This window comes from Spermophilus citellus, assembly GCF_964194105.1.
Source record: "Spermophilus citellus genome assembly, chromosome: 9".
NCBI classification, from domain to species: Eukaryota; Metazoa; Chordata; class Mammalia; order Rodentia; family Sciuridae; genus Spermophilus; species Spermophilus citellus.
In genome coordinates, this window is record NC_138191.1 from 116,091,035 (window position 1) to 116,113,664 (window position 22,630).

The window sequence follows — 22,630 nt, forward strand, 5'->3', positions numbered from 1 at the left end:
CCTCAGAAATGGAGGGTACCACACTAAAAAGTTATCAGTCTTGGGCTGGGGTTGTGGCTTAGTGGTAGAGCACTTGCCTCAAATATGTGAGGTACTGGGTTCAATTCTTAGCACCACATATAAATAAATGAATAAAATAAAAATACATTTTTTAAAGTTATCAGTCTTTTTTTTTAAAGAGAGAGTGAGAGAGGGGAGAGAGAGAGAGAGAGAGAGAGAGAGAATTTTTAATATTTATTTTTTAGTTCTTGGCGGACACAACATCTTTGTTGGTATGTGGTGCTGAGGATCGAACCCGGGCCGCACGCATGCCAGGCGAGCGCGCTACCGCTTGAGCCACATCCCCAGCCCAAAAGTTATCAGTCTTAAATAAAAAAATTTGGCCTCTACAGGGCAGCCTAACAAAAATGCAATTATAATCACAATGAAAAAACAAAAAAGTTCCTCCCAGGGTTGCACAATATTGAACCAATGGGGGCTTTTGCCGCAGAATGAGCAAGAATGCATTCTAAGATGTCTTCCCCACCCATTTATTGCTATGTCAGTGTCTCCCGCTCTGATGCATTGGATAGAATTTGTGGTTTGTCATCAGAATCTTCTCCGGTGGGGTCGTTCTCCTCGCCAGACTCCACATAGATTGGCCAGTCATTGTCTGTGTCACTCTTCTCTTGGCTTTCAGATGACGCCTCCACAAGGCTAAGGTTGATGGGCATCAAATCATCATCGTCATCATGAGTGTCTGTAACACAGGTGCAGCTGTCACACAACCCGAAGCGCCGCAGCCCCTGAGAAAGGTGGCTAGTGAAGGTTCTTCTGCAGCCCTTGCAGATGATTGGGCGGTTAGATCTGTGTACCTATGATCACAAAAAGACACAGTAAATATCACAGAAAAGGGGTTGAGCCACGGTCCACAGGCTTCATGTGATCTGGCCCCTGCCTGACCTCCACCCTCACTTCATGTCCTCTCCCCCTTGCTTTCTCTGCAGAGTCTCAGTCTCACCGAGGTCCTTTCCACCCCAGGACCACTGGATGTGTGTGGAGTGTTCCCCCTTCCCATCTCCAGCTCCTCGCTCTTCTCTAATGCCTTTCAAGAAAGTTGTCCCTGATGCTCTGAGCCAGCTTAGGGTCCCCAACTATATATTCTCACCTATGCTTCTTCCTTTGTTGTATGCCTCATAAATCATTGACAAAATTCAGTAGTCTATAGGCTCTAAGGGGCAAGGACAGAAGCTATCTCATTCATTACTGAATTCCTAGTTCTTGGCACATAAAGGGCATTCAATGAACTGATTAGGATTGATGCTAGGGATTGAACTCAGGGACTTGCATGTACTGGGCAAACACTCCATCACTGAGCTGAACCCTTGGCTCTTTTTATTTATCTTTTAAAAATTTGAGACAGGGTCTTGCTAAGTTGCTCAGGGTGGCATTGAATTTTCCACCCTCCTGCCTCAGCTTCCTGAGGAGCTGGGATTACAGGTATGTGTCACTCCCTTTGTATAAGGAAATATCTTTTTTTTTTTTTGGGGGGGTGCTGAGGATTGAACCCAGGGCTTGTACATTCGAGGCAAGCACTCTGCCAACTGAAGTATATCCCCAGCCCCAGGTAATGTCTTTCTAATGTGTGCACTCTATAGGGACTCCAGGGTACAGCAGCTCTGAGAACCAGGATACATACAAGAGAGAGGGACAAGAAAGACTGATAAAGACAACCAACAATGATAGCATCTAGTGGGTGTAAAGTAGCATCTCACGTTGGCTTTGATTTGCATTTACCCTATAAGTAATAATGGTGAGCATCTTTACAGGTGCTCATTGGCCATTTGCATGTCTTTTTATTAGAGAAATACCTACTCAAATTCTTTGACCATGTTTAACTAAATTATGCCTTTTTTATTGTTTCATTGTAAGAGTTCTTTAAATTTTTCAGACCCTTACCAAACATGTGTCTTGCAGAGATTTTATCTCATTCTATGGGTTTTTACATTCTTTTTTTTTTGGGGGGGGGCGGGGGTACCAGGGATTGAATGCAGGAGCACCCGACCACTGAGCCACATCCCCAGACCTATTTTGTATAATTTTTAGAGACAGGGTCTCACTGAGTTGCTTTAGCACCTCACCATTGCTGAAGCTGGCTTTGAACTCGAGATTCTCCCGTCTCAGCCTCCAAACTCGCTAGGATTACAGGTGTGCACCACTGCACTCGGCTCACATTCTTTTTTTTTTTTTTTTTTTTGGTTGGGGGGCAGTGCGGGGGATGGAATGCAGGGCCTTGTACATGCTAGGCAAGCGTTCTACCACTGAGCTACATTCCCTGGCCTTATTTTGGCTTTTCCAAAGATTAACTACCTTGCTCAGAGATGACCATAAATGCAGAGTCTTTCTAAATGGCTGGAAGGTTCTGTGGCTGATGGGAATCACCAGCTCACATGAAAATAGAATCCTAGGGGCAGCTAGATAGAAGAGAGGTAACTTTGGGTTGAAGCCCTCTTTGCTGCCTACAGGTAGCCTTATACATGGTAACACACCCCTCCTCTACCCCCAGGGGAAACTGAGGATGCAGGTTATCTCTGGGATCACACCAGTGGGAAGATCCCCACTTCCCTGTCCAAGCCCTGTTGTTCTCTGCCTTTTGACAACCATTCCTAAGCAGGATCTAAAAGTCCTTTACTCTCTCTCTGTAGAAAACTAGTCTGTGTGGCAAGGCCCTAATGGGGATGTGGCTCAATGACAAAGTGCCCTTAGGTTCAGTTCCCAGCAGAAAGGGGTCTGGGAGGCGCGGGAGAGTGAAAGAAAGAGGAGGAAGGAAAGAAAACCAGTCTGTAATCATCTGTGTTTTAGTTTTCTCTAAGTGCTACCAGCCCAGCTTTAATTCAGTAGGAGAAATATGTTCAAAATTCTCTGACAATACCTCAGAGGACAGAGAAGGGAAAGACAAGCTGCTTTACCCTTACATTACGTAATATCAGGAGCTGTCCCTGCCAGAAGAGCCCTGGGGCGGGGCACTTACGCTCAGGGCGTGGCTCCGCAGGTGCTCCTGCCTGGTGAACCTCTTCCCGCAGGTCTCGCACGGGTAGGGCCGCTCGCCAGTGTGCGAGCGGATGTGCCGCTTGAGGATGCCCTTCTGTTTGGCAGTGTAAGGGCAGAAAGGACACTTGTGCAGCTTGATGGGGACGACCAACACGTCACCTGAAGAACCCAATGGATTGATTTAGCGGTACTGTAAGCCGTGGAAACCCTGGCCACCCTCTGATGGATGGGATCCGGAGCTGGGGGATTCCACCAGCCCAGACACACAGGGAGGGTATCAAAACACCAACCTAACTCCAGCTCTGGCTCCCAATGAGCTAGACGTAAAATGGGCTTCTGACACTAGGTTGCAGGAACCGCCACAGACACAGCTCTCACACTTCTCTGTGACTCACAGTCAGAAATACATCCCAGGACACAGGTATCTTCACGTGGAGAGCTGGAGATGCTTCCTGAAACATACTCCCTCTGGTGTGTCTATTCTGTTTGATTTCATTTTGAGATGGTGAGACCTTGTTAGGTACTGTACCGTGTCCCCCCACAAATTCATACCTTAAAGGCTTAACCCCTAAGCTGACTGTATTTGGAGATAAGGCCTTTAAGGAGGTAATTCATGCTAAAAGAGCTCATAAGAGTGGTGCTTAAATGATAGGTCTGGAGGCCCTATAAGAGAAGACACTAGAAATGACTGCTCTTTCAGTCTCTCTCTCCCCCTTATTCTGGTCTCCCCTCCCTACCCTAGAGCACACACAAGCCCGTGTGAGGACACTGTGGGAACTACCATCTGCAAACCAAGAAGAGAGGCCTCACCAGAAACCAACCTTGCCTGCACCTCCACCTTGGACTTCAAGCCTTCCAACTGTGAGAAAATACATTTCTGTTGTTTATGCCACCTGGTCCCTTATACTTTGTTATAATAGCTTGAGAAGAAGACAGACTCTGAATTATCTCATTATCTTCAAAACTGAAAAAATCCTAAGGAGGAACAGACTTCTGGATCAGAATTCATGCCCGGACAACAGTTCCTAAGAATATCTTCCAGGAATATGGACAACAGTTCCTAAGGATATCTTCCAGGAATATGTAGAAGAGGTCTGCTATAATGCAGACCTTAAATTGTTTGAAATTCATATTAACTCAATATATCTGAAATCATCAAATACCCCAGAATACACTTAAGCCTTGCTCCTACATTTTTTCCCCACCTTGCTTATACAACCAGTAAGGTGATGTCATGGTTGTCACACATATAAAAACGGTTCCTCTCAGGTCTTCTGAGTTGCACTTACTGCAGTATTCTGAGATTTGTTCCTTCTATTTGTGCCCTTCAGGATTCACAACTTTGGTTATCATATCCATGGGGACATGGGGACTCAAACGTTTTGGGTAGAGAAAGCTGGGTTTAAGTCCTGGTTCTATCAACTATTGGCTGTGTGCCCTTGGACTTCTCACTCAACTTCTCTGTGCCTTACTTTCCTCATCTGTAAAACAGGTTATGACTATCATTCCCACCTCATTGGATTGTGATAAGAATGAAATGAAATTTAACACCTAAAGTGCAGCACCTGGTACATAGCAAGCACTCATAAATATTAGCCATTTTGCCATCATCATCATTTCTTTTTCTTAATAATTTTTATACCTTTATTTTATTTATTTATTTTTATGTGGTGCTGAGGATCGAACCCAGGGCCTCGCACGTGCTAGGCGAGCACTTTACCGCTGAGCCACAACCCCAGCCCTATCATCATCATTTCTTTGGCTCTTGTGGTCTCTCTCAACACTGTAGTAACTCTGTCTCTGGGACCACCTCAGGACACCTAACTCTTCTCCAGCTGCCGCAAAAATATAGCACGGGAATTCTAAGGGAGAGCCCAACATCTTTTGGTGGAGGGGTGGATATATTCTCTTCAGTTTCTGGTTCCCACCCTGATAATGCCTAACATTTTGCAAACTATATGGGGACTCTAAAAATATGTTTCCTAAGATAAAGCAGCACCTCATAGCTCAACACCAAACATAGGGTGGACTACGATCTTTCTTACTGATTACACTGTAGGTCCTGAGATACCCATGCAATAGGAGTGATAATCTGTTTCCTGGGATAAAAGCAGCAGCTCATAGTTCATCTTCCTGCCAAATGCCTTTGGCGTTGTGCAGACCCCCTCAGCTTGGTCTTGGACTATACCCTTGATTATCTACAGGAACATAAAGTAAAATGGGCCCAGCATAAGTCCTGGGGGTGGGATAGGAAACTGTTAACCATTTCTTCATCAGAAAGGTATGAATTATCTCATTACTTTCCATTCTCGTTCATAATCTAACTTCCCAGTGCAACAACAGTTCCCTTGAATGCATATTACGTCCTAGGTACCATGTTTCCAGACATGTGAATATACCTATACAATACCATGTAACACACGTAAAGTTCAAAGTGTTGAAGAAATATAGATAAGAAAGTCATGATTTTCTCTAGGAATTCAGAGGTGATTCCAGAGAAGAGGTGACCTTTGAGCAAGGTTTTGAAGAATGAATGAGTTCACCAGAAGTTCCAGATAAAGGGATCCCAGGTAGAGGAAGAACACATGCTCAAGCATAGAGATTAATGATCATATGGAGTATGAGAAGGGGAATTAGGAATGAGGCTGAGGAAGAGGCAAGAGCCAGACTGTGATGGTTTCATTCATTTGTTTATTCAGCAAATTTACACTGAGCACCAACTATGTGTAAGGCTTTGTCTTAGGCCCTGGGGACACAACAGTGAACATTAAGAGACAAAACTACCTGTCCTGGTGGAGCTGACAGGTTAAGGAACTGGAACTTTGCTCTATAAACATCTATGATTTTAGGCAGGGCAGGTATATGATCAGATTTTTCATGGTCAGATTTGACTTTTTTTTTTTTTTTTTTTTTTTGGAATTGAACCCAGGGACACTCAACCACTGAACCACATCCCCAGACCGTTTTTTATATTTGATTTAGAGACAGGGTTTCACTGAGTTGCTTAGGGCCTTGCTAAGTTCCTGATACTGGCTTTGAATTTGCAATCCTCCTGCCTCAGCCTCTGGAGCTGCTGGGATTACAGGCATAGGACACTGCATCTGGCCAGGTTTAATTTTAAAAGATCCCTCTGGAGACAATTCAGAGGAAAGATTTAAGAGAGGCAAGATTAAAGGTAGGGGGGCTGGGGATGTGGCTCAAGCGGTAGCGCGCTCGCCTGGCATGCGTGCGGCCCGGGTTCGATCCTCAGCACCACATACCAACAAAGATGTTGTGTCTGCCGAGAACTAAAAAATAAATATTAAAAATTCTCTCTCTCTCTCTCACTCACTCTCTCTTTAAAAAAAAAAAAAAAAAAGATTAAAGGTAGGAATTCCAAGTAGGAGGGGATGCAGGTCTGCATGAGAGATGCCATGAACTAAAACAGTGGTCCTGGGGTGGACAACTGAGGAGAAGGAAAACCAGCAGCCCTGATGACCACCTTGCAGGTGGGGACCAGGGAAAGAAAAGGCTCTAAATTATGACACAGATTGTGGGTTGGCGACTTGGTGGAGGATGGCGGAGTTGGCAGGGAACACGGGAGGAGAGCAGGTGCAGGAAGAAGCGTCTGCTTGGATTTCACTGTTTGAGGTGTGTGCAGAGTGCCCACATGGGGATGCCCAGGTCAGACAGGTAAATCTGGAGCTGGGGGGAGGGGAAGGACACAGGTTGGAGAGTCCTCCATGGACTGGAATGGCTGCCTGGGCTGAGTCCATGCTCCCCGCTGAGCACCTGCTGCCCCTGGGTCAGAGGCGGGGAGGGGCCTCCTGTGCTTCACTGCCCTTTTCACACTGTCTCTGCCTCCTTCCTTAAGCCCTGAGACCTCTGAAACTCTTGTCATCAGATGATCCCATTTCTGCCCCTCTCTTAGGGTCACCCAGCCCTAGGCTATCCCATCCTTTAAAGTTGCAAACACCCGGCCTTCAGCAACTCTCGGTTTAATCCTTGGCGCGAATACTGAAAACCACCCTTATAATACCCTGGCCTTTCTGTCCCTTGACTTCATCTCCTCTTCTCCAGACCTTTGTTCTCTACCCAACTCAGCGCCCTGATCCTAGACAACCAACAGATCCCAGGATACAACTTACCTACATATCAGAATTACCTGGAACACTTAAAAATATACTGATGTCCAGGGGCTAGGGCTGGGGCTAGGACTCAGCAGTAGAGCACTTGCCTCACAGGTGAGGTACTGGGTTCGATCCTCAGCACCACATAAAAATAAATAAACAAACAAAATAAAGGTATTGTGTCCATTTACAACTAAACAAAATATTTATATGTGTGTGTGTGTGTGTGTGTTGCTAGAGATCAAACCCAGAGTTCACAGATGCTAGGCAAGTGCTCTACTATTGAGCTACAAGTCCAGCATCCTTTTTGGGGATGGGGGGTAGTGGGAATTGAATCCAGGGGTACTTAACCACTGAACTACATCCCCAGGTCTTTTTATTTTTTGATACGGGGCCTCACTAAGTTGCTAAGCCTGGCTGGCCCCAAACTTGCAATCCCCTGCCTCACCACCACCCCAAGTCACTGGGATCACAGGCTTGCACCACTGAGCCTGACTAGCATCATATTTTTAAAGTGCCCCTCCAAATCTAATGCACAGTCAGTGATGAGAATCATGACCCCAGTGCTTTCTAGCTAGTCCATACCTGAAACAAGGCAACTTAACACCAACAGAGAAAAATATACAACTGTGTGTTCTGATCTCATTTTTTGTTGTTGTTGATTTGTTTGTTTTGTGGTACTGGGGATTGAATCCAGAGCCTATTGCAAGCAAGTGCTCTACCATGAACTACATCACCAACCCCTTTTTAAATTTTGAGGTAGCTTCTTGCTAAATTGCCAAGGCTGGCCTCAAACTTGCCATCCTCCTGTCTCAGCCTCCTAAGTAGCTGGGATTACAGGACTGGGCCATCCCTCCCACTTCTGATCTCATTTTAAATCCATGACCACTAAACTCATAAGATCCATTGGTTCTGCCCAGGCATCCTAACTGTCTCCCTGGTTCATTCACTCTTCCACTTTTCTCAGTGACTATTTTAATCCTTCCCTTTGCTCAAAACTCAAACCCCAACTCCTACTCCTCAATTTCAGCAGCTGTTCTTACTTCTTAACTCATTGAGAAAAAGAGACATCAAAAGAGAACCTCCTGCCAGGCATGGTGGCACTGGCTCCCAGCAAACGGGAGTCTGAGACAAGAGGATCACAAGTTCAAAGTCAGCCTCAGCAACTTAAATGAGGCAACTAAGCAACTCAGCAGACCCTGTCTCCAAAGAAAGATTAAGAGCCTGGGGATGTGGCTTAGTGCTTAAGCCCCTCTGGGTTCAATCCCTGGTACAAAAAAAAAAAATCTAAAGGACTTCCCATGGCCTGCAAAGCCTGACCTGGTCGACCCTCACCCGGCCTCCTCATCTCTCTACACTCTCAGCCTTGCTCAGCCCACTAAAGCCACTCCAGAATCTGTGCTGTCCCTTTTGTTCACTCACAAGCATGATCATACACATGGACCTTTGCACTTTGCTCTCCCTGTCTGGAACATTCCCCGATACCTATACAATTTCTAATCACTACATCTTCTTTCCAATTTACTTCCTAGGGTGTCCTATCTTCACTAGGAAGCAAAACAATGCAGGCAACCAATGTAGGTGAACTTTCCAAGAAGAGGTGGGACATGCTGGAGCTGGGGTTGAAGAGTCTGGAGGAGATGAGATGACAGGAGGACCTTAGCTTTGACAGCGTCTGCTATGTCAGGGATGAACAATGCATATTTGTGATTATTGCAGCAACCTCCCAGGGTCCCTGCCCTGTCTCATGCCATCTCGTGTTGAGGCCAAATTAATCTCCCTGAAGCATATATCTGGTCTATTCCAAGCTCACAAATTACCTAAAACTCCTCTGTCCTGTAGATAAAGCCTCACTAAGCATTGAGGATTTCCTGCAGTCTGACTCAAATCAATTTTTCCCTGTCTCCTTCTCTTACTCTGGAATGCCATGTCTGTGGAATCTCCCAGGATTCCCAGTAAGAAATCATTCTCTTGGTAGACCACTATGAACACAGAACTCTCTCTCTTAGTGCCAGGAAGAGATGACGTCATTTCTAAACATGTCTTATCTTCTCTAAAGACACCACTGGGCCAGGTGTGGTGGCATACACCTATAATTCCAATGGCTCAGGAGGCTGAGGCCAAGAGTATCGAGAGTTCAAAGCCAGCTTCAGGAACTGCAAGGTACTGAGCAACTCTGCGAGACTCTGTCTATAAATAAAATACAAAACAGGGCTGGGGATGTGGCTCAGTGGTCAAGTACCCCTGAGTTCAATCCCTGGTACCTCTGCCCCCACAAAAAGACACCATTAGTTCTTTGAGGGCTGCATCCATGTGTGACAGCTTTGTGCCTTCACAAGGAAAGAGCTCAAATATTGGAGTAAATAAATGAATAACCAAACAAATCAATCCTACTATGTGCCTTGGCACTTGGAATAAATTTACTCTGGAGCTATGTTAATGAAATCAATACTTGGGTGACAACAGGCACTGCTGAGGCCCAGGTAGCTCCTCGCCATAATACCCTGCAGTTATAAACCTGACTTTCCATACTGGTCAAGACCAGACTTGAATAAAGGTGGTGCAGAGCCAAGTTACTATTTCTAGATACTCTTTGAGCTTATGGAAAGAGGGGCTAAAGGACAAAAAATCATGACACTGAAATTCTCTATCCCCTCAAGCCACCTTCTCAGTCACTTTAGTAAGTGGAATAAAACCAGCCCAGGTTTCTTTTTTTCTTTTTTTTTTTTTTTTTTTTTGGTACTGGGGATTGAACTCAAGGGCACTCTACCATTAAGCTACTCCCCAGCCCTATTTTGTAGTTTATTTAGAGACAGGGTCTCACTGAGTTGTTTAGCTCCTTGCTTTTGCTGAGACTGGCTTTGAACTCAAGATCCTCCTGCCTCAGCCTCCTGAGCCCCGGGATTACAGGCATGCACCACGGCACCCAGAGCCAACCCAGGTTTCTAGTTGAAGCTCTGATACTTGATTATGGATTCTGCGTTTGGAAAGTTCACTAAACCCTTCCCAGTCTCTGTTTCCCCATATTTCCTCTGCCAAATTCATGGGGGATTATGAGGGTCTCGTGGATGGTGAAATGCTATTTTTAATACTTAAAATCATGTTAATAGTTGTAGGATGAACAAATGGTATTTGGTGGTATTGGGGACTGAACCCAGGGTCTTATATATGCTAGACAAGCACTGTACCACGGAGCTATACCCCCAGCCCGTGAAATGCTATTATCACGAAGAAACGGGAATTCCAACAAGTCCCCACAGTATATTCACTGAAACAGCCCGTCTTAAACAAATGCTGGTTAAGCCAGAGACTTGGAAGACAAGAGCAGCATTTTCAAGTTTTTGAAGTCTAGTTTTAATCAGACATGGTATTCTTGCTTTAAAAAAAAATAAAAAGAGGGGCTGGGGATGTGGCTCAATTGGTAGCGCGCTCGCCTGGTATGCGTGGGGAACTGGGTTCAATCCTCAGCACCACATAAAAATAATAATAATAAAGATATTGTGTCCACCTAGAACTAAAATGAAATAAAATAAAATAAATAATAATGTTTTAAAAAATAAAATAAAAAAATAAAAAGAAAGAAAGAAATTAACAAGTATCAAAATGGTCATTTAATAAGGAATAAATGTAATTGATTTCCTCTTTTTTTTTTTTTTTTTGGTACCAGGGATTGAACTCAGGGGCACTTGACCACTGAGCCACATCCCCAGCCTTATTTTGTATTTTATTTAGAGACAGGGTCTCACTGAGTTGCTTAGCACCTCACTTTTGCTGAGGCTGGCTTTGAACTTGCAATTCTCCTGCCTCAGCCTCCCAACCTGCTGGGGTTACAGGTATGCGCCACTGTGCCTGGCCTGATTTCCTCTTATTTAAAAGATTTTCATTGTTTAATACTGAAGGTGGAACTAGAAGGTGATTCATTACTTCTTGAGGTTCTGAAGTCACCTTTCATCAGTAAAGTAGAAGCCCAGTTGATTCTGTCTCCCATAAGCTGGCTTGTGATTGTTCTACCTGTTAAGAAGAGTTAAACATGTGAACTCATTTTTCAAAATTGCTCAAGAAAACAACCAAATTCTCTTAAAGCACAAATGGCCTGGGGCTGGGGATGCAGCTCAGTAAGCATGAGGCCCTGGGGTTCCAGCACCAGCACCGAAACACAGACACACCTACTAAAGGATGTGAGAAATTAACTCCCATGGAGCTAAACACTAGTTTTAAAATATTCTCAAGTAGACAGCACTTCAACCACTCATATATACTGAGTGCCTACTATGTGCCAGGCACCATATAAATCTCCTTTGCAACAGAACACAGTATCCTTCGTCAGGAAAAAATACTGACAACCTTGTCTTCTGATCCTCACAATAACCTTGTGGGAAAGATAGGGTAGGAACGGTTCTTTCCAACTCAAATATGGCAAAACAGGCTCAGAGATTCAGTGATTTAACTAAGATCCCATTGCTGGAGAGTGAAAAAGAGGGGCTTCTTTCCGTATCTACAAATTGCCCTCAACATGCCCTCATTATCCATGAATTCAACCAATCATGAACTGAAAATATTTGGGAAGAAAGTGACTGAACAAGTGCAGATTTTTTCATTGTTTTGTCATTGTTCCCCAAACAATGTAGTATAACAACTATTCACATAGCATTTGCATTGTATTAGATATTATTCATAATCTGGACATGATTTAAAGTATATAGGAGGATGTTTATAGGTGACAGGCAAATACTGCATCATTTTACATAAGGGACTTGAGCACCGGGTACTTATTATCTGAGGGAATCCTGGAACCAATCCCTCATGTATACCAAAAGAGGACTGTACTCTGGCTGTAGAGGTAAAACACAGATACCTGAAGAAACGATGTCCTGAATGGAGCAGGTGGTGGTGGTAGTGGCAGCAGTGATGGTGGTGCTGGTGGTGATGGTGACAGATGTTGGCAGTGACAAACGACAATGGTGATGGTGACCACGATGATGGAAGAACACAAGGCACAGACGGTGCATGCTAAATGACCAGCAGAGACGACGAATGTTAATGGAGCTCACCTGAGTCCTCTCCATACCAGTCAGTCTGGACGTCCATCATGGAACTCATAGCTACCCCTGCACCTTCCGGTCTTCCCTCCAAGCCCCGAGGGAAGTGATGGTCTGCCTCGTCTTTGCTCGGGACAGCACCGTTGCGCAAGAGCGCCTCTAGGAACTGCTTCACGTGGTAGTTACTGTAAGCCAAGTCCATGGCCTGGCCGCTGGGCAAGGCTTCCTCCATGTGGGCCGGACTCAGGGGGGCGGCATACTGCTGCAGCTGTTCACCCACCTCCACCTCCACTTCAGCGGCATCGAATTCTACCTTGGGCTCTACCCGTTTGGGCAGAGTGGTGAAGTCACTATCAGTCGAGCCTCCACTCTGGCTGTCTTTCACCACCAGTTCCAAGGGGTGGCAGTCCCCGCAGTCATCGCAAGGGGATTCTCTCGGGTCCACACTCTCTTCTCCCTTGGCTGGAGAGGACACCAAGCTCTTGGTGCCACAGGAGGTCCCCTCCTTGCCTGAACTGGGGCTCTCACTGTCGACCTGATGAGCTGCTGCTGCTGCTGCCGCTGCGGCTGCGGCCACCGCTGCAGCCACAGCGGCCTCCTTCTCCATCTTTCGGCAAATATCAAGGGACGACCGGATATATGTCTTGCAGAAGTTCACCACGTCGTTCATCTGCAGGTAGCTGGCGGCTGACATGACTTCAATCACATTCTCCCCACACAAATCCAACTTCCCGGAATAAAGGAAATCTAAAATGGTGGAGAAGGCGTCGGAGGTGACGATGTCCAAGGAGGCGGTGCTGTGCCGCCCGCTGTCCTGGATATAGTGAATGAGCAGGGCTCGGAAGTAGCCGCTGTTGGCAAACAAGATGTTCCTGTGGGCCTTGAAGATGCGCCCTTCCACGATGATGCTGCAGTCACAGAAAAAGTCTCTCTTCCGCTGTTCATTCAGCTCCCCCAAGAGCTTGGCATAATAGGACTGCATCTCCATTTCGCCACCAGCTGCTGCGGCTGCTCTGAAGTGGCCTGTATCTCTGCCAAGATTTTTGTTTAAGTTAACTCATAAACTCCAACCTTACAAATAAGATGCTTACTATGTTTTGGCAGTCTGGGGAATGGAACCCAGGAACTCTCTACCACTGAGCTACATCCTCAACCATTTTTATTTATTTTTTTATTTTGAGGCAGGGTCTTGCTAAGTTGCCCAGGTTGGACTGGAACTTGCGATCTGCCTGCCCCAGTCTTCCAAACAGCTGGCATTATAGGTGTGTACCACCACACCCGGCAAAATGCTCATTAAAAACATAAAATAAAATTCTTATAGTTCATCATGATGGTGCATGCCTGTAATCCCAGCAACTCAGGAGGTTAAGGCAAGGGAAACACAAATTCAATGCCAGCCTCAGCAACTTGGTGAGGCCCTGAGAACTTAGTAAGACCCTGTCTTGAAATAAAAAAATAAAAAGGGATAGGGATGTGGCTCAGTGGTTGATTGAACCTCTAGGTTCAATCCCTGGATCATCATCATCAACAACAAAAACACAACTTCTAAAATCACTGGTTCAATAGTGTCTTTATGACATGAATTATTTGGGATCTAATAAAAATCAGAGGTTATCCATGGGGCTAAGGTTGTGGCTCAGCGGTAGAGTGCTTGCCTCACATGTGCAAGATCCTGGGTTCAATCCTCAGCACCACATACATAAATAAATAAATAAGTAAACAAGTGAAAAAAAATAATTAAAAAAAAATCAGAGGTTATCCAGTTAGGCTAATTGATAAAAGAAGAACAAAAATAACTATAGCTAACTGCAAGTGAGCATGATACTTAAGTGTTTTACGTGGATATTTTCTAAAAATTTTTATAAAAACCCTGTGAGTAAATACTGACATTGTCCCCATTTTTCCCACAAGATAGTTGAGGACAGGAGATGCCCTAGCTATAACAAAGACAGGACCCAGAACTGGGTCTATGGTCCTCCAGAGTCAACGTTCTTATGCCCTACGTTCTCCTTTCTTTCTTTTTTCTTTATTTAATTTTTTTTTTTTTTTTTTGGCAGGGGCTACTGGGGATTGAACTCAGGGGTACTGGACCACTGAGCCACATCCCCAGCCCTATTTTGTATTTTATTTAGAGACGATGTCATTGAGTTGCTTAGTGCCTTCCTGTTGCTGAGGCTGACTTTGAACTTGTGATCCTCCTGACTCAGCCTCCCAAACCTCTTTGATTACAGGCGTGCACCACTGAGCCCCCCACATTCTCCTTTCTTTAAGGCTCAAATTACAGAAAATATCCAAATTTATCTGGACACGATGCACACAGCTGAAATCGCAGCGTCTCAGGAGGCTTAGGCAAGAGGATTCCAAGTTTGAGGCCAGCCTCACCAATGCAATTAAGGAAGGGCTGGGATTGTAGTTCTGTGGTAGCTGGATTCAATCCCAAGCACCACACATGAAAAACTACCCCAAACCTAAAAAGAACTATTCAGTCTCTAGTGTCTCAATATGGATTTTGAGATTGACAAGTACAATCACAGCTCACATCTTTTATCACCACTTTGTGGAAACATCTGGTGGCTTCCTGGGCAAGTCAGTATATGCTACCTATTCTAATAGTTCTGGTGTGGTTATAGGCTCCTGGGGAACCATCCTTTCCCTGTTCTTGGCCAATGTGCTTTGCATAAAGATGGTGCTATCCCCGGGCTCCAGGTGTGTAAGATGCAATGCGGGCTGCTATGATCACTGCATCCCACCCTCTGATCAGAGTGGTTGACTCAGAGATGGCCATAAGGCTTGGCCAGAGCCAATGAAAAGAAATAAAACATTTGCTGGTTTTTTTGGAGGGGGGAAAAAAGAGCACTCTGCTCTGTGAGCATACAGGATGTAAAAGACACTGCTACCATACCACCAGGGGAACCAGCCTGACAAAGACCACAGCCCAGTCAGCTGATGGAACCTGGGGACACCATCTGAGCCCCAGCTCAAGCTGTGCCAAGAGCCAATTAAGTCTCTTTTTGCTTTAGCTAGTCTGAGTTCGATTTTCTATTGCTTGCAACAAAAAGACTCATAATTGACAGAACTCCACTACCTTTGGTTGACTCGTTCCTATTCTTTCTTTCTTTCCTGGCCCTTCTCTGTCAGTGGAATACAAGCCCTTTGAAGGCATGTGCATGTCTCACTCACCGTGACAGCCCCTCAGCACCTGGCATAGTGTTTTGGTTACAGTATGTTTGCTAAGTTAAAAGGAACTTAACTGCTTAGTAGAACACGTATAAATCAAGTTTTAAGTCCACCTGGTAATGAAGACAGAGATGCTGGCCCTCTTCCCCCAGCTCTCCCCTTCATCTTCTCTCATCACACAAACCACAGAACCACCATAACTGCCCCTTTACCCACTGACCCTCCAAGCTCAGAGAAGTTCCTACAACCAAGTACAGTCAGTCCTCTGTATCTGTGGGTCCTGCATCCATGTGTTCAACCAATTGCAGATTGAAAATATTCAGGGTGGGAGGGAGTTATGTCTGTACTGAACATGTTCAGACCTTTTTCTTGTCAATATTCCCTAGACAATACCGTATAGCAATTATTTACACAGAATATACATTGACGATTTAACGGATGTGCATAGGTTATAGGCAAATGTTAGGCCTTTTTTTTTTTTTTTTTTTTTGATACCGGGGATTGAACTTGGGGGCATGTGAACACTGAGCCACATTCCCAGCCCTATTTTGAATTTTATTTAGAGACAGGGTCTCACTGAGTTGCTTAGTATCTCTTCATTGCTGAGGCTGGCTTTGAACTCATGATCCTCCTGCCTCAGCCTCCCAAGTCACTGGGATTACAGGCCATTTTATAGAAGGGATTTGGTATCCTTTGGGGTCCTGGGACCAATTCCCTATACATGCTAAGGGACAACTGTATATCATCTCCCTTTACTGGAGTCACAAAAGGCTACCTAGATCTGCTAACAACTCTTCAACCACACTACCTTTCTACAAATAGAGCTCAAAGTTTTTGTCCCCCAACCCAAAGACAAGGCAATCCCTTCTTTCCAAAAAGGTCTCTCCACCTGCAAATTAGGTCCCCTGAGGCCTACACATTAACTGCACAGACTTTACTCATAAAGACCCATCGAAACCTTCTTGAATAGCAATCTATATCTACTTTATGCATATTTACAACAAGGGATGTAATAAATTTAGAAACCAGAGAACCAATTAGGAAGGTAATGGAGAGGAACTTCTATAAACAGATCAACTGACAAACTTAAAAGTGAGAACTAACAGGGAAAATTCAAAAAGTTACAAAAAGTTGAACAAGGAATATTTTTAAAATATCAGCCTAAGGCCATTTAGCTAAAGGTATTAACGGATCCTACACACTCAAAATGGCCTAAGGACATCAATAACTTATAGCCCAAGGCTATAATTGATGGACTTAAGGCATCAAGAAGATTCTCCTTTTTATATTCATTCTAAACTCAAAGAAATTATACCAAAATTTTGATAATTTTTTCATCCAAAGTAGTTAATGTTAACATCTTGGTTCAAAAACAAAAACAAAAAAAGGAAGAAAACTCTCAGATAGATGAAAAATTCTACTGTTCCCAAATAAATCAACCCTGAAAGTTGTCACAGGATGCAGGGTCATTCTCACCTTTTCAAATGACCCAACCAGGCATTCTTAGCAGTTCTTGCTATTGCCTTTAACAATTAAAATATTAAGGTAAAAATCAAGATACAAAAAAACACCATATTTAAATACTATATTTTATTCTTGCTCAGAACCGAGAAAAAACATTTCGGATTGATAAAAACCACATTTTTCAATGTGCTAATTCCCAGTGTTGGTGAGGATATAATTTGGAGCATCATTTCAGAAAGGGATTTGGAAATATTTTTTAAAATCTTAAATGAAAGCTGGGCCAGGTGTGCTGGCACACACCAGTAATCCCAGCAACTGGGAGGCTGAGGCAGGAGGATCACAAGTTACAGAATAGGCTAGGGAACTTGAGACTCTGTCTCAAAATAAAATAATAATAAAAAAGGCTGGGATGTAGCTCGGTGGTAGAGGGTTCAATCCCCAATACTTGTCAAAGAAAAAAAAAATGCAAGCTGGGGTGTTAGTGAGGGCCTATAGTTCCATCAACTCAGGAGGCTGAGACAGGATGATCACTTAAGCCCAGCAGTTCAAGGCTAGCCTGGACAACATAACAAGGCCAGTCTCAAAGAAAAAGAAGAAAGGAAAAAAAAAATCCTTAAAATACATACACTTTTTATCACAGCAAGTTCATTGCTACAAATTTACCTGTTGAGATGTAGTCACCAAAATACATCAAATCATATATTCAGAGTTTTACGTATTATCACATTTTTGTACTATCACAAAAGTAGAAATAATTTGAACCTGCATTATTAGGAGAGAAGTTAAATCACTGATATTATAGTCACACCACAGAATAGTAAGCAACTGTGAAATCTGACAGAATCAAAGTGGAGTCTTTGTGTGTGGGGGTGGGTGTATTAGTGGAGACTGAACCCAGAGGCGCTCAATCACTGAGCCACATCCCCAGTCCTTTCTTTTCTTTCCTTTCTTTCTTTCTTTTTTTTTTTTTAAGAAAAGTTCTCACTAAATTGCAGAGGCTGACTTCAAACTTGCAATCCACTTATCTCAGACTCCTGAGTCATTGGGATTTCAGATATGTACCACCATACCTGGCAAAGTTGAGTTAAACCTTAGCAAAATTAAATTAAATCAAAGTATGCCAGGAGAGTATGAAAGAGGGGATCTCCTGCTAATTTCTGATAACAAGAATTATCTCAAAGACTTCCAGAACCACAATCTTGCACAAAGGTCACTGCTACCTTCCCCCAAAATGCCACAAGGACACATGCCCAACAACTGCCTGTTTAATATTAGACCAATGCAATCCTTGCAGCCAAGAATTATTGTTTCAAAATATGTAATTCTTCTCATTTTGTCTTTAAAAACTTCCCTTTGACTAATCTCATTGGTTATATCAAGTTTACTATGGCATGTACTTTGCCATTGCTATGCTATTCTATTCCCAAATAAACTTAATTAATCTCTAAAGAATCTCTCTCGGATGGCTATTTAGGTTGACACAATCATATAAGAACTATCTACATTTATATGAAAAGATCATCAAAATAAATTAAGAGATAAAAAATCAAAAACAAAATGTATAGTTTATGCACATGTGTATATATACACAAATACACATATATGTATATTTGCATTTTCTAGCATACATGTAATTTTTTTCTGGAAAGTTATATGAGAAAGAGTTAAGAATGGATACCCTTGGGGAGAAGAACTAGGGATAAAAAGTGTGTCTGGCTGGGCTTGGTGGCGCACACCTGTAATCTCAGTAACTCAGGAGGTTGAGGCAGGACAATTGCAAGTTTGAGGCCAGCCTCAGCAATACAGCAACTTAGTGAGACCCTGTCTCAATATAAAAACTATAAAGAGATAGTGATATGGCTTAGTGGTTAAGTGCTCCTGGTTCAATTATTAGTACAGGAAAGAAAAAAAGGAGAGAAGGAAAGTGGGAGGGAGAAAAGAGGGAGGGAGGGAGGGAAGAATGAATGAATGAATGTGGTCAGGGGACCTTCACTTTTCATTTTAAATCTTCTTGACTGGGGGTGTGTGGTGTGCAGGCCTGTAGTCTCAGCTGCTAGAGAGGCTGAGGCAGAAGGATTACTTGAGACCAGTCTGGCAACATAAAGAGACCCCCATCTCAAAATACAAAGCAAATCTTGAAGGGTGGTGGCACATGCGTTAATCCTAGTGACTTGAGAGGCTGAAGCAGGAGGATCCCAAGTTGTAGGCCAGCTTCCACAACTTACCAAGATCTTATCTCAAAAAAAGAACAAAAGCAATACATACAACATTGTAGAACATTCCAAATGTTCTACATTCCAAATGCACAGAAAGGTTTGTTTTGTTTTGTTTTGTTTTGGTACTGGGGATTGAACCCAGGGGTGCTCTACCACTAAGCAACTTCCCTAGCCCTTTTTATTTTTTATTTTGAGACAGGGTCTCACTAAGTTACTAAGATTGGCCTCAAACTTGCATCCCTCCTGCCTCAGCCTCCCAAATTGATGGGATTACAGAAGTGTCCCACCATGACCAGATTCATTCTTTTTTAAAATTAAAAAAAGGGGGGTGGTATGCTGGGGCTATGGCTCAGTGGTAGAGCGCTTGCCTAGCATGGGTGAGGCACCTGGGTTCCATCTTTGGTACCACCTAAAAAAATAAGTTAATTTATTTAAAAAAATAGGAAGAATGGGTATAGGGATAAGAAGTTGGCAATCCTGGGAGCTAAATATGTAAGTATATACAGACTCTTTTTCCCCCAGGACCTTATACATGGTAGGCAAGCATACTATCTCTGGGCTACATTCCACCATTTTTTTTTTTTTTTTTTTTGAGACAGGGTCTTGCTAAATTGCCCAGGCTGGCCTCAAACTTACATTCCTTCTGCCTCAGCCTCCCAAGTAGCTAGGATTATAAGCATGCACCACCACACCAAGTTTACAATACTTGTTGTTGTGTTTTTGGTTTTTTTTTTTTTTTTTTTTTGGTATCAGGGATTGGACCCACAGGCATTTAACCACTAAGTCACATACCCAGCCCTTTTTTACCTTTTTTTTTTTTTTTTTTTTTGAGACAGGGTCTCACTAAGTTGCTGAGTTTGGCCTTGAACTTGCAATCCTTCTGCCTCAGCTTCCCAATTCACTGGGATTACAGTTGTGCACCACTACTATAATACTTCTTAATTTGCAGAACAGTCTGATCTACAGGACTCCTTCCCAGAGTACTTCCTTCTTTCACTGGAAGATGCTCCTTTCAGAGTATCCCAAACCCATTTCTTTTGGCTTTCTTACTGTAAATATTCTTGATTTTTTTTCAAGACATTCAAATACTCCATGACTTTCAGAAAGACTAGTCACATATTTTTCCAAAAATTTCCCCAATTCTGCATTTGGTATGTACTTATGAAATATTTATTTATATCAACCCCACTTGCTCTGCGTCCTTGGGACATGCTGAAGATCACCACTTCCCTGGGTAAAGCAGGTAAGGGTAGACTTCTCATTGACCACACTCTTAGAAGCACATTTACCCACACTCTGGCAGGGACCTTTCTAACCTTCTTTTTGATTTTTTTTTAATATTTATTTTTTAGTTTTCGGTGGACACAACATCTTTGTATGTGGTGCTGAGGATCAAACCCTGGCGGCACACATGCCAGGCGAGCACGCTACTGCTTCAGCCACATCCCCAGCCCCTTTCTAACCTTCTCAAGGTTCCAGTTCAACAGTTACTAGCCACGGGTACACTGCCTGACATAAGGATGACGTCAGGAATAGAAAAATTAATCAAGTAAAGTGCCTGTGCTCCATATCACCACCTGCAACACAAACTCCCATATGCCCTTGAGGGAATCCTAACCAGACACACATCTATCTTTGATCAGAGGCTAAAGCAACCTTGAATTCCAGCCCACTCCTGACAATACTCCTCCCGTCTCAGCAACCTGAGAATAATAAAAACTTAAGTTGTTAGCATTTACTGTAAAGTGTTCAGTACAAAACATGATACCACTACTTTATAAGCATATTAATCTTAACCTCATAATAATCCAGTACAGTAGATGTTATCATTACATCCTCTTTCTCAGAGAAGGAAATTGAGGTTCAAAGATACAGATAACACGTCCACGCTAGGAGGAACCCAAAAACCTGGAATCAATTGAATCTAGAATTGACATCCTTAACCACTATGTTAACCGATCTCCCCCAAATCCTCCTGGATATCCTGTGCTGGGTTGGGAAAGTCACTCCTTTCTCCGACCCATGGAAAGGATGGGAACCACAGAGAAGAGTTTTCATTTGCACAGGAAGAATTTCAGGGCCAACTGCATCTTTAATTTACAGGCTAAATTACTCCAAGATAGGAGGACCCTCCCCTATCCAGAGCCTGACCGGTGGAGACCTCCGGAACCAGCTACTGGGCAGTCCAGGGCTCCCGAGGGTGGGGCCTCGAGGCCTTGCCCCTCCCGCAGCCTCCCCGACAAAGTGACCATCGCAGCGGCGGACACTGCCCCAGCCGGGCCAAGCATCATTCATCATCGTAATGAGTGGACGCCAGGACCCCGGCTGGACGACGCGAGGGACAGCCCAATGCCAAGGAGTGGGGTGACTGTGCCGCCGCGCCCGCCTCTCCCCACGCTGAAGGAGGGAGGGGATCGCCCACTGAGTGCCGGTTCGCGCCGCCGGGGTCCCAGGAGTTGCCAGGGCCAGGCGCTCGGAAGGAGGCTGACTGGATGGGAGCAACCCTGCCTGCAACCCACCCACAGAACTGGCCTCCCGGGGAGCCCCCAATGTTCCCCAAACCAATGACTGAGGCAGCGCGAACCTGCTTCTCGGCTCTCACCTTCCACCGGGTTCCAGCAGCGCCGCCACCACCAAGCTACGCGCACCGACACGCCCCCCTTTCATTCACCTGGCGCCCCCTCCGGTGAGAGGCGGGGCAGCTGGCCAATCGTACAGGCTATTGGGCTCAGGAAGGCGGGCCTTCGGCCAGCAGGTTCGTCAATAGCGCTGGCGCCCGCTCCAGAGGATGCGCTCTGAAGGCTCCAGTGCTCGCGGAGTGATGGGAGTTGTGGTCTCAGCTCTTGCTTTTCGGGGGAAGATATAGTGGACAAAACTACAAGTACCAAGATGCCAAAAGGGGCAAGAACCAGTGGTTGTAACAAGCTGTCTCGGTTCTGTCTTCTGAGTCCCACTTGAGAGATCTGCCAAGTATCAGTCTCTTTGTCCCGAGATCTGAAAGCACGTCGTGGATAGTAAGGCAGCCTGGAGAATTAGAGCTTTGTCTTATCAGTCCGCTCTCATTTTACTTAGGGCGCTCTCCGCAGAATTCCAGAAATGAGGGAAATGGTTTAATTTACTCAACAGGTTTTTCTTGCACACCCGCCATCCACCTTCACCGAGTAGTAGTTACAAAAGATAAAGATACAACTCCTTTCGCTATTTCGACTTTCAGATTCCTATACACTAGTGAAACAGCCGTACAAGGTGGTACTGGCACGTTCTGGGACAACTGTGAACAAGACAAGACCGGTTACATATCTCAGGAGCTTAGTTCTAATGCGCGGCGCGGGGCGGGGTGGCATATTAGCTTGAGGGCTACTTGGAACGAGGTACCACCAATTGGATGGTGTAAAGAGAAACGTATTGTCTCACGATTCTACAAGTCTGAAATCGAGGTAGCCGGGTTTGTTTGCTCCTTCTGAAGGCGGTATGGGAAGCATCTGTTCCAAGGGCTATGTCCTTGGCTTGTAGATGATCATCTACATATTCATACAGCATTTTCCTTCACTGTCCAAATAAGGATACCAGTCATATTGGATTAGGGGTTCACTCT

At 44.4% G+C, this 22,630-nt stretch overlaps 1 protein-coding gene across 1 annotated transcript; it reads right to left on the bottom strand.

The window, feature by feature from the left end:
• Nucleotides 1-536: 536 nt before the first annotated feature.
• On the bottom strand, nucleotides 537-21,702 carry ZBTB8B (zinc finger and BTB domain containing 8B; the record flags this gene model as incomplete). The annotated part of the gene is made up of 4 exons (XM_081308532.1): nucleotides 537-854; nucleotides 3,011-3,189; nucleotides 12,191-13,209; nucleotides 21,638-21,702. 4 exons carry the CDS (start codon nucleotides 21,700-21,702, stop codon nucleotides 537-539), a joined length of 1,581 nt encoding a protein of 526 aa, XP_081164658.1.
• Between the last annotated feature and the right edge of the window lie 928 nt (nucleotides 21,703-22,630).